This window comes from Rhinoraja longicauda, chromosome 1 (assembly GCF_053455715.1).
Source record: "Rhinoraja longicauda isolate Sanriku21f chromosome 1, sRhiLon1.1, whole genome shotgun sequence".
In the NCBI taxonomy this organism is placed as follows: Eukaryota; Metazoa; Chordata; class Chondrichthyes; order Rajiformes; family Arhynchobatidae; genus Rhinoraja; species Rhinoraja longicauda.
Genome location: NC_135953.1, coordinates 109190346 through 109204983, shown reverse-complemented (window position 1 = coordinate 109204983; position 14638 = coordinate 109190346). Strand labels below are relative to the sequence as shown.

The 14638-nt window shown below is 41.9% G+C and overlaps 1 protein-coding gene across 1 annotated transcript in view; it reads right to left on the bottom strand.

Moving 5' to 3' along the window:
• Nucleotides 1-14638, bottom strand: part of man2b2 (mannosidase, alpha, class 2B, member 2) — a 63904-nt gene that overhangs the window by 31534 nt on the left and 17732 nt on the right. Inside the window, exons 4-7 of the mRNA XM_078411917.1 lie at nucleotides 14224-14396; nucleotides 10932-11047; nucleotides 8059-8236; nucleotides 2466-2664 (exon numbers count right to left, since the gene is read on the bottom strand). Coding sequence (XP_078268043.1) covers nucleotides 2466-2664; nucleotides 8059-8236; nucleotides 10932-11047; nucleotides 14224-14396 — 666 coding nt within the window. The remainder of the gene's footprint in view (nucleotides 1-2465; nucleotides 2665-8058; nucleotides 8237-10931; nucleotides 11048-14223; nucleotides 14397-14638) is intronic.

Sequence of the window (14638 nt, the reverse complement as noted above, 5' to 3'; positions counted from 1 at the left end):
TACATTGACTGCTTTCAGGCCATTAGTCAGGAAGACTAATTGGTCAAAACAGCGTTTGGTAGCACAAATTATCTACAACCCAAATACAGTCAATCACAATGGGACACCACAAATAATCACCCTCACACAAATAATACAAATAATCACCCTCACACCACAATCCCTTCCTGATCCCAACAAGCCCTCTATGCACTTTGCGCAACCCCCTGAAATTTCACGTTAATTCGTTATTTTCATGGATGACAATAACATTCGTCCCATCTCAAAAACATGGGTTGCTATGAAAAATATTTATGCCTCCACTTCACAGATAGTCTGGAGCAGTCCTCTTCAAATTACAAAACAAAAACGTAACCAAAAAAGAAAATACAAAATGCTGGAGTAACTCAATGGGTCAGGCAGCATCCCTCGAGAACATGGATTGGTGACGTTTGGGGTCAGGACACTTCTTCAGTTTACTGGGGGATATCGTCTTACAATAAGGAAAAAGTTATTTAGGGCTGAGATGAAAAGAAATTTCTTTATTTAGACGTTTGCAATTCTTCTTATTTTCTGCCATAAAGACCAAGGATTATTCAGTCACTTGGGACAAAAAAAAATAGACAAAATAATTAACTGACTTGAGTAAATTAAAAATTATTCCCCAATAAATCATAGCATAATATTTCTGCATCCACTAATTAGTCTCACAATGTGTTTCCTTTGCAAGGCAGAAATGAAACATTTCTCACAACTTAGTTCACGCTGTTACAGATTGCTGGTGCTGAGGGCACAACAGCTCCCTCTGCAGGAAATAGCAGGGTTCAGCAACAGCATCACACAGCAAGAAAGCTCAGAATAACTCTTCTGTAGGAAGGAACAGCAGATGCTGGTTTAAACCGAAGATAGACACAAAATCGTGGAGTAACTCAGCATCTGAAGAAAGGTCTTGACCCGAAACATCACCTATTCCATTTCTCCAGAGATGCTGCCTGATCCGTTGAGTTACTCCAGCTTTTTGCGTCTATGTCTGGAATAACTCTTTCTAGTTATTGCAAGTGTTTACAGTAAACTAAGCACATTACTGACTGGTGTGAAAAGCCCCTGAAATGACCTTCCAATGATAATCCTGAAAAACAAGCGACTATTGTCACTGCCTTGAGTATTTTTCTAATAGATGACCATTTCTATAATATTTAAAATATTTTGCAATTCTCTATAACAAGAATCAGTGTAGTGTGGTTTTTTTTTAGATTTAGATTTAAATTTAGAGATACAGCGCAGAAACAGGCCTTTCGGCCCAACGGGTCCGCGCCGCCCAGCGATCCCCGCACATTAACACTATCCTACACCCTAGGGACAATTTTTACATTTGCCCAGCTAATTAACCTACATACCTGTACGTCTTTGGAGTAGATTGATTACTTGGATGGGAGGGTTAACCTAAAACATACAAGAGTCTGAGATCGAATTACAGGGCAAGGGCTGAGAGGCTGTTACTCCCAGGTGGAGAGGCTTGAACTGGGGATATTGCCTTAAATAAGGAAAACGTTACTTAGACTGAGATTAAAATACATTTCTTTTTTAAGGGGGTTATTATTCTTCAGATCTTCTACCATAAAGGGTAGGGGGTTACTCAATCACTTAGGAGAAAAAAATTGAATGGATTCTTTCGGGAATTGACGATCTGAGGATCTCACAAGAAAGTAGTAAGTGCATAATAAACCAATATTATCAGGAGTCGAGTCGGTTCGATTGGCCAATGACTAACTCCTGCCTTTGATCCAGTTCTTAAATTTTTACCATATGAAAAGTAAGAAGTACTAACCCCTTTTAAAGATTTTCCTTGCGTTAGAATCGGTTTAAAATAACAAAAAAAAATCTTAAATTATCTTAACTAAGTTTAATCATTTTGCACAATGAGTTTAAAAGCTGGAAGTTTTTAAAGAGCCAGACTTTTAGGTTGCAGAGAAATCTTGCAGATTAACCCAGACAATTTTGTCACCTCACATTCACCCAGATATTCTTTAAATGATTAAATGATCCAGCATAGATTGTAAACACAAGGAACTGCAGGTGCTGGTTAATAAAAAGACACAATGTCTCAGCAGGTCAGGCAGCAAATCTGGAGAACATGGATAGGCAACATTTTGGGTCCCTTCTGCAGCTTGCAGGTATCATCGAGGGGGAGAGGGGCTGTGAAACTCCTGTTGGAGAGAGAACTTGTTCAAAGCAGGCACACATTGAGGAGATTTCACAGTAGAGTAGTAAAATACAGACATAATCTGAAGAAGGGTCCCGATCCAAAAGGCCACCTATCCATGTTCACTAGAGTCACTGCCTGATCCACTGAGTTACTCCAGCACTTTATATTAAATTGCTAAGATTCCTCCTTGCTACATTTGATATGTTATCTGATTCTCCACGATAAAAAGAGTTATTACATATAGACATAAAAAATAGTTTGTTTCCTCCAATATTTGTACCAGATGAGTAAGGAAGAAAGTCACAACTCTTTCGGGTGTCCCAAGTCAGGTTTGCATTGTGAACTGCCTGAAAATATTCACTCAATGTTGCATATTGTACTGTAACTCCAAATTCACGTCTATGTTGGTTGACATAATCCATTAATGGATCCATATTCTCAAATTGCACGGAAGCATTAAAAAACTGCTTGTCACAGCCCTGCAATCAAAACAAAGGCAAAGAAAAAATAAGTGGTCTCACATAAACTGACAGCATCATTTGATGAAGTAGCAACCTAAACAGGACTAGGTGTGGAGAAGATTTCCGAGGATGTTGGCAGGAGCTGAGGGACTGAGCTGCAGGGTGAGGATGGGCAGACTAGGATTTTATTCCTTGGAGTGCAGGAGGCTGAAGGGTGATCTTACAAACTTATCTTACAGAGGTGTGCATAAAACCATAAGGGGAATAAATAGGGTGAACGCTCAGAGTCTTTTTCCAGGATATGTGGAATCAAGATCTAAAGGATATAGGTTTAAGGTGAAAGAGGAAAGATTTAATCGGAACCTGACGAGCAACATTTTTTCACCGAGGGTGGTGGGTATGTTGAATGAGCTGCCAGAGGAGGTAGAGAAGGAAGGAACAATAACAATATTTAATAGACATTTGGGCAAGTACATGCATGGGAAAGGTTTAGAGGGATAAGGACCAAATGTGGATAAAGGGGACTATCTTAGATAGGGCAATTAGTTTGGCATGGATGAGTTGGACCAAAGATCCTGTTTCTGTGCTGTATGACTATGACTTCAATTTTTTACAGCTGAAGGAGCAAGTGGGATTGCTGTTGTGATGTTAATGTAGATGAGTAGGAAATACAAAGCCAATGAGTAAGCTTTCAAGAAAACCCTCCATAAGGTAGGTGGTGAAAGGTTGGGATGGCAGTTGCAAAGGTGAGGCCATAGTAGCGGAAGGAACGACTGTTGGGGGTGAGAATATAAAAGCATAAGCCAGAAGCAGTGGGCTAAAGGTGCATGCGAGAACATATAACTGCAGGAGATTATTAATATAGAACCATGGAAGATGACGACTTTGAATTTCACATGCAAGTCCTCCTCAGCCAGATGTGACAGGACTCTGTTCCTGCAAACTGTTTGTAACTTGGATGGTTCGTAAGCCGGAATGGCGGCCACACACCAAGTTCCCACAGAGCAGCAGCCCTACAGCAACCCGCAAAGCCATCCTGCCGGTCGCCCAGACACTCATCCGTGTGTGCAGTCTGTACATACATTGTATTAACATAGATCATATCACAGTACAGCACAAGAAGAGGCCCTTCGGCCCACAATGTTTGTGCCAAACATGATGCCAAATTAAACTGATCTCTTCTGCCTGTACATGATCCATATCCCTCTATTCACTGTGCTTACATGCGCCTATCTAAAAGCCTGTTAAACACCACTGCCGTATCAGCCTCCACCGCCGACCCTGGTAGTGCGATCCAGGCCCCACCATTGTTAATAAGTTGGGGAGGAATGTACCAGCACACAAATGAGATGGCAAAGATGGGCAACGGACATAGGTGGTTGTGGCGGTCATGGGTTAGAGATGCCGTTTGCAATGGTTGACCATTGGCTTACCAAGAGCAAAATATGAACTACTACGGGAACTCTGTGTTAGCATCCGTGGCAGCATCCGTGAAGTCAAAGGCATCATCAACATTTTGGGTGGAACGGGATGAAGAGGGAGATGATGGACTCATGGAGCCAGCTGGGGGAGGGCTGAAGGCAGCAGGAAATGGTTGCCCGATTATAGGGAGAGGAAAGAGAAGTAAAGGGACAGATGGAGCCAAGTAGCCAAAGGTAACGATGGAGGAATAGACAGAGGCTGGAAAGTGACCAAAGAATAATTTTACGTTTTACGTGCAGTGAAAGGAGAGTCAAGGAGACGTTGAAAATCTCTTGGCTATGGAAAGGTGCAACACAGGAACACCATAGGAGATAATTTTTCCCCGTGGCTATCAAACTGTACAACTCCTCCCCCTTCTGTCGTGGGTAGAAGGACTCCAAGACCCCCATCTTTGCACATCCTGGACTTTTTCCACTCAATAATTTAATTTCATGTTTGTTACATATTTGCTGTGCAATACTGGTCAGTTAAATTTTGTTATTATTATAATGCACGAAACTTTCAATGCCTTGTAACTGTATCTTGATTGGCAGACCAATTTCGCTCCGGGATAAATAAAGTTGTATCGTATCGTCTGGTATGCTCTTGGAAAAAATAGATCAATGAAGACGTTGAAGTTGAACTCAAACCATGTATTACACCAACGTTTCTCTACTGGACTTAAACTAGAGGTGACAGCTTGGCTGACAGAAGAGTCACACTGTAGGTGTAAAGGACTTGATAGGAGCCAAAACAGCCTCGCTCAGTTTTCTGACATTTAGTGAGCGGAAGTCACAACTCATCATGTTTTGTCAGACACTGTTTCAACAATTGAGTGATTCAAAGTTGAAAATGTCAACATAACATTTCTGAGAATGACTGCTTAACACCGAGAAAGTGGAAACCAGACGACAGAAATTAGAGTTGGGTGGAAAAGGGAAGAATTACTCTTCTTCAGTTACTTCAACGACCTTCCTTCCATCGCAAGGTCAGAAGTGGGGATGCTCGCTGATAACTGCACCACGTTCAATTCATTTCACAACTCCTCACCGAATGAGACACCACATGCCTGCATGCAGGAAGGTCTTGGACAACATTTGGGTGCAGGCTGACAAAGTGGAGAGTGGCAGTCACGTCCAACAAGGCAGAGTCAAACCACCTGTCCTTAGCAAGGCAAGGCCTCGGCAAGGCCAGCAGCATAATCAAGAACGAGTCATATCCTGGCCACTCCCTCTTCTCCCCTCTCCCATTAAGCAAAAGGTATAGAAGTGTGAAAACGCACACCTCCAGATTCAGGGACAGTTTCTTCCCAGCTGTTATCAGACAACTGAATCATCCTACCGCAACCAGAGAGCAGTGCTGGACTACTATCTACCTCATTGGTGACCATTGGACTATCTTTGATTAGACTTTGCTGGCTTTACCTTGCACTAAACGTTCTTCCCTTATCATGCATCTAGCTAGACACTGTAAATGGCTCAATTGTAATTTTGTATTATCTTTCTGCTGACTAGATATCGAGCAACAAAAGCTTTTCACTGTATCTCGGTACACGTGACAATAAACTAAACTGAACTTAGCAATCAAAAGCAATAATCGTTTATGGCTCCCCACCAACAATATCCTGGAGGTCATTTAACTGGGGCAGCTAGATAAATACAATGGGTGCAAGTGCACATCAAAAGCTGCGCATCCTTCAGTGAATGACCCCCCCCCCCCCCCCCCCAACCCCCCGACACCCCCAGGCCTTTCCACCACTTATAAAGCACACTCTACTCTCCAGTGATCTGGATAGGTATGGTACTAATATGGCATAAAAAGCTCAACACTGGGCAGGATCAAGCAGCAAACTTGGTTGACAAACCCACCAAACATCCTGAACACTCTCTCCCTCCATATTCTGCACACAGTGGCTGCAGCATATATCTTTTGCAAAATGCTCTGAAGCCCTTCATTAACATGACTCTGACAGCTTCTCCCAAACTTTCAACCCCTGACCACCAAGGTGGACAAGAGCAGCAAATACAGGGAACACCTGCAACTGCATGTTCTCCTCCAAGCCAGACAGCATCCTGACCTAGAAATATGTAGTCTGTCCTTCATTAGAACAGAGTACAGCATAGGAACAGGTCCTCAATCCACAGTGTCAATGCCAAACATGATCCTAAGTTAAACTAATCACCTCTGTCTGCATGTGATCCAAATCCCTCCATTCCCTGCACATCTATGTGCCTATCTAAAAGGGCCATGTGCCACAAAGGTATCTACTTCCACCAGCACCTGTGGCAGTATGTTCCAGGCACCCAGCACTCTCTGTGCAAAAAATACTTGCTCCTCACATCTCCCCTAAACTTTGTCTTTCTCACCTTCAAGCTCTGCACTTCAGTCTTTGGCATTTCCACCCTGGGAAGAAGATCCTATCGATGCTTCTCATAACGTTATTTACTTCTATCAGATCTCCCCTCATCCTTTTACACTCCAGAGAACATAATCTAGGTTTGTCCACAAAACAAAACGCTGAAGGAACTCAGCATGTCAGGCAGCATCTTTGGAGAGGATGGAGAGACAATGTTTCGGGTTGTGGCCCTTCTTCAGATTGATGGAGTAAAAGGGAAAAGGGACATGAACTGCCGAGCTGGAAAAGACATGTGAACTGCTAAGGACAAAGCCACGCTCATTGGCCCAAATAATCTCCATTTCCTCTAAATGTGAATAAATCATATCGTGAAGAGTTCTCTCCAACAGCTCTCTTCCTACTTCCCATCTGAAACAAAGGAACAACATCGGCTATTTTCTAGTCCTCCGGGTTCTTGGCTAGAGAGATATAAATATCTTCATCAAGCCCCCTTGCAATCTCCTCTCTTGCCTCTTTCAATAATGTGGGATATATCCCAGAGGCCCTGGGGAGTTATCCCCCAAACACTTTTCAAGAGATCCAACACAACATCCCACTTGATTTTAAACTGCCCAAGCATAGCAGCATACCCCACACATCTCATTATTTGCCATGCCCATCAACAAAATTGTTTCGTATCTTGCCTGCATTCTCTGATTCGAAGCTTAAATTTCCTCCTTTATTCTTGAATTGTCTTACTTTCTTTCCAGATACCCTCTTGTTTTTAATATATGCATGAAAAGGATGTCATTAATCTGACTTGCTAAGGACATTTCATGCCCCCTTTTGGCCTTTAGAAATTCCCTGCTTGAGTTCTTTCTTGCACGTTTTATGTTCCTTAAAGGTTATATCTCAATGGTGTTAGGTTAGGTAAGGGGGAGGTGCAGCAAGACCTGGGTGAGCTTGTACACCACTCACTGAAAGTTGGCGTGCAGGTACAGCAGGCAGTGAAGAAAGCTAACGGCATAACAAGAGGATTTCAGTATAGGAGTAAAGAGGTTCTTCTGCAGTTGTAGATAGAGCTCTAGGGGCTAGTGGAATCAAGGGATATGGGTAGATGGCAGGCATGGGTTATTGATTGTGGACGATCAGCCATGATCACAATGAATGGCGGTGCTGGCTTGAAGGGCTGAATGGCCTCCTAGAGTTGGCTACCCACATACTGTTTGAAGAAATCCTCTGTCGCTGGGCTTAAATCTTTGAACTCTCTGTCCGATAGCCTTGTGGGAGAGTACTTCCACCAGAAGGGCTGCAATGCCTCCAAGAGGCACCTTCCTACCCTCTTCTCAAAAATAATATGAGATGAACAATAAATCTGCCCTTTCCAGTTGCACCTCAGTCCCAAAACCAAATTAAAATCAAAGCACTGACATGGTCACACCAGAATTACATAAATGAAATACATTTCTCACTGGTTACATTTTATTTAATTGTATTAAACATTCTGATCCAAATCTGTAAATAAGTCACAATGCAACTGACTGCATGCCAAATACACATGAATTATTCAGCATTTTGAAATAACATTCATCTCACTTATATATTGCAGTACTTACCCACGGCCACAGAACATGATTGGATTTGAACCAAGCTGCTCTCTGCTTTATGTTTGCTACCATGGTCTCAGCATAGGCTCGAATTGTTTGACTGGTCACTGGGAGACTCATATTTGGATAAATTCCATCTTTCGGTGGGTCAGGAAAAACAGCAATTCCATTCCAATAAAACCCAGATCTAAACCACAGCAAAAAAAGTTATATAATCCTTCACTCTGAATTGATCAACAGTAAAATATTAATCTTCGCCTGAATTACAAGACTACATAACATTTCACATGTTAAACTATACTAGATGAGAGTGGACCCATTGGGTCCAAATCTCTCTTGCGAGCACGGAAACCCCTGTTGGGTGCAAACTTCTCCTGTGGGCCCGGCAACCCTCCCCCAACTGACGATCCTTGGACTCGTTGCCAGGCGGGGAGTGTCTCCCGGGACCGTGGGCTGGTGAGGGGGAACAGGGAAGGGGAGAGGGAGCCACTCACATCGGCCCCGTGCGGCCAGAGCGAGCCGTGGACCAGAAACCTCTCCTGCAGCTCAGCGGTGGATAACCTGCAATAATCATGCAGAAAGTGACGGCCATCTTGTTTGACCCTCTGCCACCGAGCTGCACCACGGGAGGAAGGACAGGCGCGGGGCACGCCAGGACGGGCGCCGGTCCTCCCAGCGGGGGGGGGGGAAAGCGCTTTTAATAAAGTTTCAGCTCAACGGCTCAACAGCCCCCCCCCCCCCCATTGTCTGCCACTCCCATCACTCAGGTGGGTCCCATTGTGACGTCGAATGCGGCTGACGGCCAGGAAAAATGGAAAAGTTATATTTTAAACTTTAAAAAGTGATTTTTGAAGTTTAAAAAGTGAAAATCTTCTAAAATATAACAAACATTAGAACCGCAAGACAATGGTGAGTAAAGGGGGCCTAAAATTGTCACACTATCATGTATCGTTTTGGCTGTATTTCAGGAACAAATCTATCCACAAACACACAAATATACAAGATGAGAGTTTTAGCAATATCTAGATAAGCGATGAGTATCATGGCTGTTTATTGTGTAATCAGCGCACGGCAGTCGCAACAAAGCACAATTAAAACCAATACTGCAGAATCCCATGGTTTGGCAACAATCAAGTCAAAAAGTATACAATTGGAGACACAATTTTCCATTGGCATTCTATAAATCACAACATGAACGGTTACAAGTCAAGTGGAAAAATATGGGAACAAAGACCTGCAGATGTGTGCTGAAATCAAAGTTTTGTTTAATGATGCAGGAGGTTTAGTTTAATGGAAACAGACCCTTCCGCCCACTGAGTCGTTGCTGACCAGCGATCAGCTGTACACTAGTTCTATCCCACACACTAGGGACAATTTACAGAAGCCAATTAACCTACAAACCTGCACGTCTTTGGAATGTGGGAGGAAACCAGATCACCCAGAGAAAACCCACGTAGTCACAGGGAAAACATACAAACTCCGTACAGACAGCCCCCATAGTCAGGATTGAACCCGGATTTCTGGCACTGTAAGGCAGCAACTCTACCGCCGTGCCAATACGCCACCCAAAACCTTGCAGTAAGTATCCAATGGCATTTAATGATTGGCTTTCTGACAGGATTTAATTTTGGAATGATCACAAATATCCTGTTGAGTTACTCCAACAGTTTGTGTCTATCAAAGGTGTGGGAATTTCGTGCAAGCCTTGTTGAAGAATTCAGCTGAAGGATACAAAACATTTGCCAAGAAAATATTTCAAGAGCAGAATATTTGTGATCACCACAACATTAAATTCTGTCAGAAAGCCAACCATTAAATGCCATTGGATATTAAATGCAAAGTTAACCATTCACAAAATTACTTTGGAAGCTTCACCCAAATTTAGGGCTGTGCCCTGAGTGGTCACAATGGCACCCAAGTGTGCACAGATAGCACTTCTTGGACATTCAGTTTTGAATGAGTGCCTCTCAGATAACCTGCAATAATCATGCAGAAAGTGTAGGAACGAACTGCAGATGCTGATTTAAACCAAGATAGACACAAAAAGCTGGAGTAACTCAGCAGGACAGGCAGCATCTTTGGAGAGAAGGAATGAACCTTTCTTCAGGATCTCGACCGAAAACGTCACCCATTTCTTCTCTCCAGAGATGCTGCCTGTCCTTCTGTGTTAATCCAGCTTTTTGTGTCTATAATCACGCCGAAGGCAGGCCTTGACAGAGACTGCATACTTAAGGAGATCTGCCTGATAAGTCTGAGCCAGTGGAATTTGGAGCCACCTGCTGGTAGATCATCAACTTCCCCTATGACCATATGTTGTCCCGATAGTAACATCTGCAGGAGCAGCTAATCTCCACCGTATCAATATCTACCACAAGACACGAAGCTACCATCAAAGTCTGAATATCCTCCTTATTCTCAGATTTACAGGCATTTAACAGGGATACAAATTCTCAGTTTGAGCTGCTGTTAGAATAATGCCAATAGGGCAACTGAGTTTTCAGATTTTATTTCTTCTACAATATCATCTTTGACTTGTCTATTATGGTTTCATTTATTTTGGACTCAATAGAACAAAAAAGCTTTTGGATCAAAGATTTAATTGCAAATAAATCACAAAAATAAATTACTGGCTGTGAATTCTATAGCAAGACAAAGCTTAGCTGTTGCAGACTCGATATCAATGCATAATTTATTCAGTGCTTTCTTAGAAGCGCTGGGGAGGAAAACCAAAGTTAAACCCATATTGCACCATTTTTATTTCCACTGTATGTGGAAATCAAATGTTCCTTGACAGGCAGTATTGTTTCATTATCCAGTGCAATATTTAATTAAACACCACATACTTGCTCATTTCGATTATCGCAGTGAAAGTTACACCATACCTGTTGGAAAATGGAAGGAAAGCAGGAACACAATAGCTGTATTGGTCCATAGTATGAGTGAAGATCTCCTGCTGCTCTGCCAAGGATGGAGAACCTTGCCACACAAACTGAAGTTTCTGTATGGTTGGGGGGAAAGCAGGGAGGGAAAAGTAGGTCAGACATGGTATTGCTCATCAGGATACTCCATTTTAAAATAAAATATTTTCCCCCTGCTCAATTTCCCTGATTTTATTCTTTCTTACTATTTCTGCCCATTTCCCTCCCATCCTTCCTCCCCAGCCCCCTCTTTTGTGCAGTTTCCCTTGTATTGCTCTAACAGTGTGTGTGTGTGTGTGTGTGTGAGAGGCAAGATAGAGATAAATAGATCTCAAAGTTCCTTCTCATGGACCAGAAGCAACTTTGATTTAAAGCAACGCTCTATTTCTCTTTTCATCTTATTTTTCACATGATGTACATAAACCATAAAGGCGATTCGGCCTTTATGGTTTATGTATATGCATTACATCTACATATACAGATACATATACATATACATATACATACACACACACTTCTCAGCACATGGTTCTCTCTATCATGATCACTGTTCTCTCACATACATTTCATTAGGCCATACCCATACACATTCGCAATCAGTGACATCAAACATTTCCAGAAATCGTAATATTGTGAATAAAATAACTATGAATATATGTCAAGATATTTTTTCATTCTTTTCATTCTATATTAGTGTAATAAAATGTAATGCATACATACCTACACTGATACACTGGTACATGAATAATGTATATTGCTACCATTGTTTTGTTTTGAATTCAACATATAATTGAGGGGGTCGGTGCAGTATAGTGAAAAATGAGTTACATGCATTAACACGATCCTTACCCACTACCCGACAACCTGCAAAAATTTCATATTTAAATTCAACCGATAAGTTGGTCAAATAACGTAGGCACCTTCTTGTTTTTTTGCAATTTATGGATTTTTCAAATGTGAATATCTCATAACGACACATTTGTGGGTGAGCAGTATATTGCCCCAACCCCCTCAATTTTAAATAATTCAAAAATGAACTTCATAAACAAGGATAACACTTTTTATTTCTGTCATTCATGGTAAGATTTACATCATTTTGTGTGCAAGATATACAGGGTTGCACTGTTTTACATATCAGCTAACCAATGAAAAGATCAGGTCCTGATTTATACCAGCTCTTCACCTTCCCCCCCCCCCCCTTATCTGAAGAAGGGTCCCAACCTGAAACATCACCCATCCTTTTTTTCCAGAGATGCTGCCTGACCCGGTGATTTACTCCACCACTGTGTCTATTTCAATTGGATTCATGCTTCTGTACCACGTCAGGCAGCATTGGTCATTTTAGTGGCTGTCAAGGGTTTTTAACTAATCAATTCACCAATTCAAATTTTCTTGGCTCTAAATATAAAGTTAAATGTCTTTTCAATTATATTGTGGATACAGGAGAGTTCTATTGTTTGCAAATGCCTAATCTCTGCTTCCTTGACTTTTTAAAATAAAACAAAACAAATAAAATAAAATAAAACAAAAAGAGATACAGCTCGTGGAGGTAAAATTAAAATTAACAGAGAAAGCAAAGAAGAACAGTTCTTATGATCAGTTGGCCTGACCCAGACAGAGTGGATCTCTAGTGCAAATATTTAATTAGTAACATCCGAAGTTTAAAGATCACGAAGCAGCAACTGTCAATTTATCCAAGAAGTTGAACAAAAATAATTGTTTGCAAACATTTTATGTACGAAGAAATCGCAGAGAGTTGTGAACACTGCCCAGTCTAAAATGGCGCTGAAATTTACCCATGTCCTACTACGGATTTTAGGGTCGAGTGGTCTATCTTGCTCCTCGATTATCTTTGCTTTGGAGCTCCAGTGCAGAGACCACGTGGGAGCTCTGACGCGGAGAACACGTGGGAGCTCCGACGCAGAGACCACGTGGGAGCTGCGACACAGAGACCACGTGGGAGCTGCGACACAGAGACCACATGGGTGCATGCACGAGAACACTGACTGACTTGTAGAAACAGCCGGATGCAACGGTAGCACATGGCTAGCAAGACTACCGAGATGCGCATCAGAAATAAAGCAGTGTGCTGAAAGTATTGCTTACGAAAGAGCTGGGGGGTGCTAAATATACTAATGTCAGAGTGTTGTATTCTTCTTCTGAAATTCATTCCATCAACTTCAACAGAATGCATTTCCGATGCACCGAAGAGTACTATTGCTATTAGATAGCATGTTCAACACTATGAACCCAAATTAAGTTTGAGGCAATTATCTGATAATAGCCTCCAGTGTACTGGGTTTTAGTGGATCACACCACTGTGTACAGTTCTGGCCTCTTATTAATTGCGTTTTCTTGTGTTGGATTCAGGGTAGAGAAGGCCACTTGAATGATAGATGGGATGAGGGGCTCGTAGTTTGGTGGACAATTGAGCAAACTGAGTCTCAATTCTCTGGTAGCCCAATTCTCTCGGCTGAGAATAACAGATAATTTCATTGAGGGATATGAGATTGTGGGAGCTTTACAGGGTCAATACTCCAAGGGTGTTTCCCTTGTTTGGAGTATAGAACTAAGGATCATATTCATCACAGCCAAGTTACTGGGATCTTTGAACTTTTATATTCTCACTGCTATGGATATTGAGACACTAGATTTATTCAAGATTGAGATTAATTTTGGGACTGTAAGGAAATCGATCAGGGATTGAACCCAAGACAAGATCACTCATGATCTTGAAGTTGGAGCAGACTTGGGGGACTACAGAACTTCTGCCTGCTTTTATATCTTGTGTACATACAACACCAAATCCAGCCATGATCTTGTGCACCTTACACAGCTTAGCCATACCATTCAGATACAGGGGATAAAAAAAATCTGAGACATTTCTAACAGTTCAAAATCTAATGCAAATAATTAATGGAACATTTATCAAAGGATAATCTTCTTGTCATTCTAACAACTTTGTGATCACAACAGCAATTGGATTGAGAAAGAAAGCGAGACACAAGAAACCGCAGATGCTGAAATCTTGAGTGAAAAACAAACTGCTGGAAGAACTAGGCAGGTCGGGTAGCACTGTGGAAGGAGTGCACAGGCTACGTTTTGGATGAGGCTGATGAGAAGGTAGATTGAGATGTTCACAACATTAAAACTCTGAACAGAATAACTGATCAGAATAGAGACAGGCACAGGGCAAGATATGAATAATATTAGTAAGTTGGATTGTTCCTAAGATTTCTTTTTTTCTCTACCTCACCTTATTTTTCTGCATCATGTCCTTTTCATCATAGTCAATGCGGGAGATAAGATGAGCGTTAAAACCGGCCAAAGCAAACACTGTGGGAGTGGTGGCTGAGGCACCAAAGGGATCGACATGCCAGGAAAACTGAGGTCTTTTTCCAAATGTTTCGTACAGGAAACCATGCCCTTCTGCAAAGACATACAGTCGCATCAAAACTTCTTAAAAATCATCGAAATAAGAACAATAATGCACACCATTGCAAGAAAAAACATGCTTTTGTTAACATGGCTCTAGAACCATAGAGAGTCATCATGTCATACACCATAGAAACAGGCCTTTTGGACCAACTCGTCCATGCCGACCAAGGTGCCCCAACTATGCTAGCCGTATTTCCTGCATTTGGTTCATATCCATCTACCACACAAGCTCA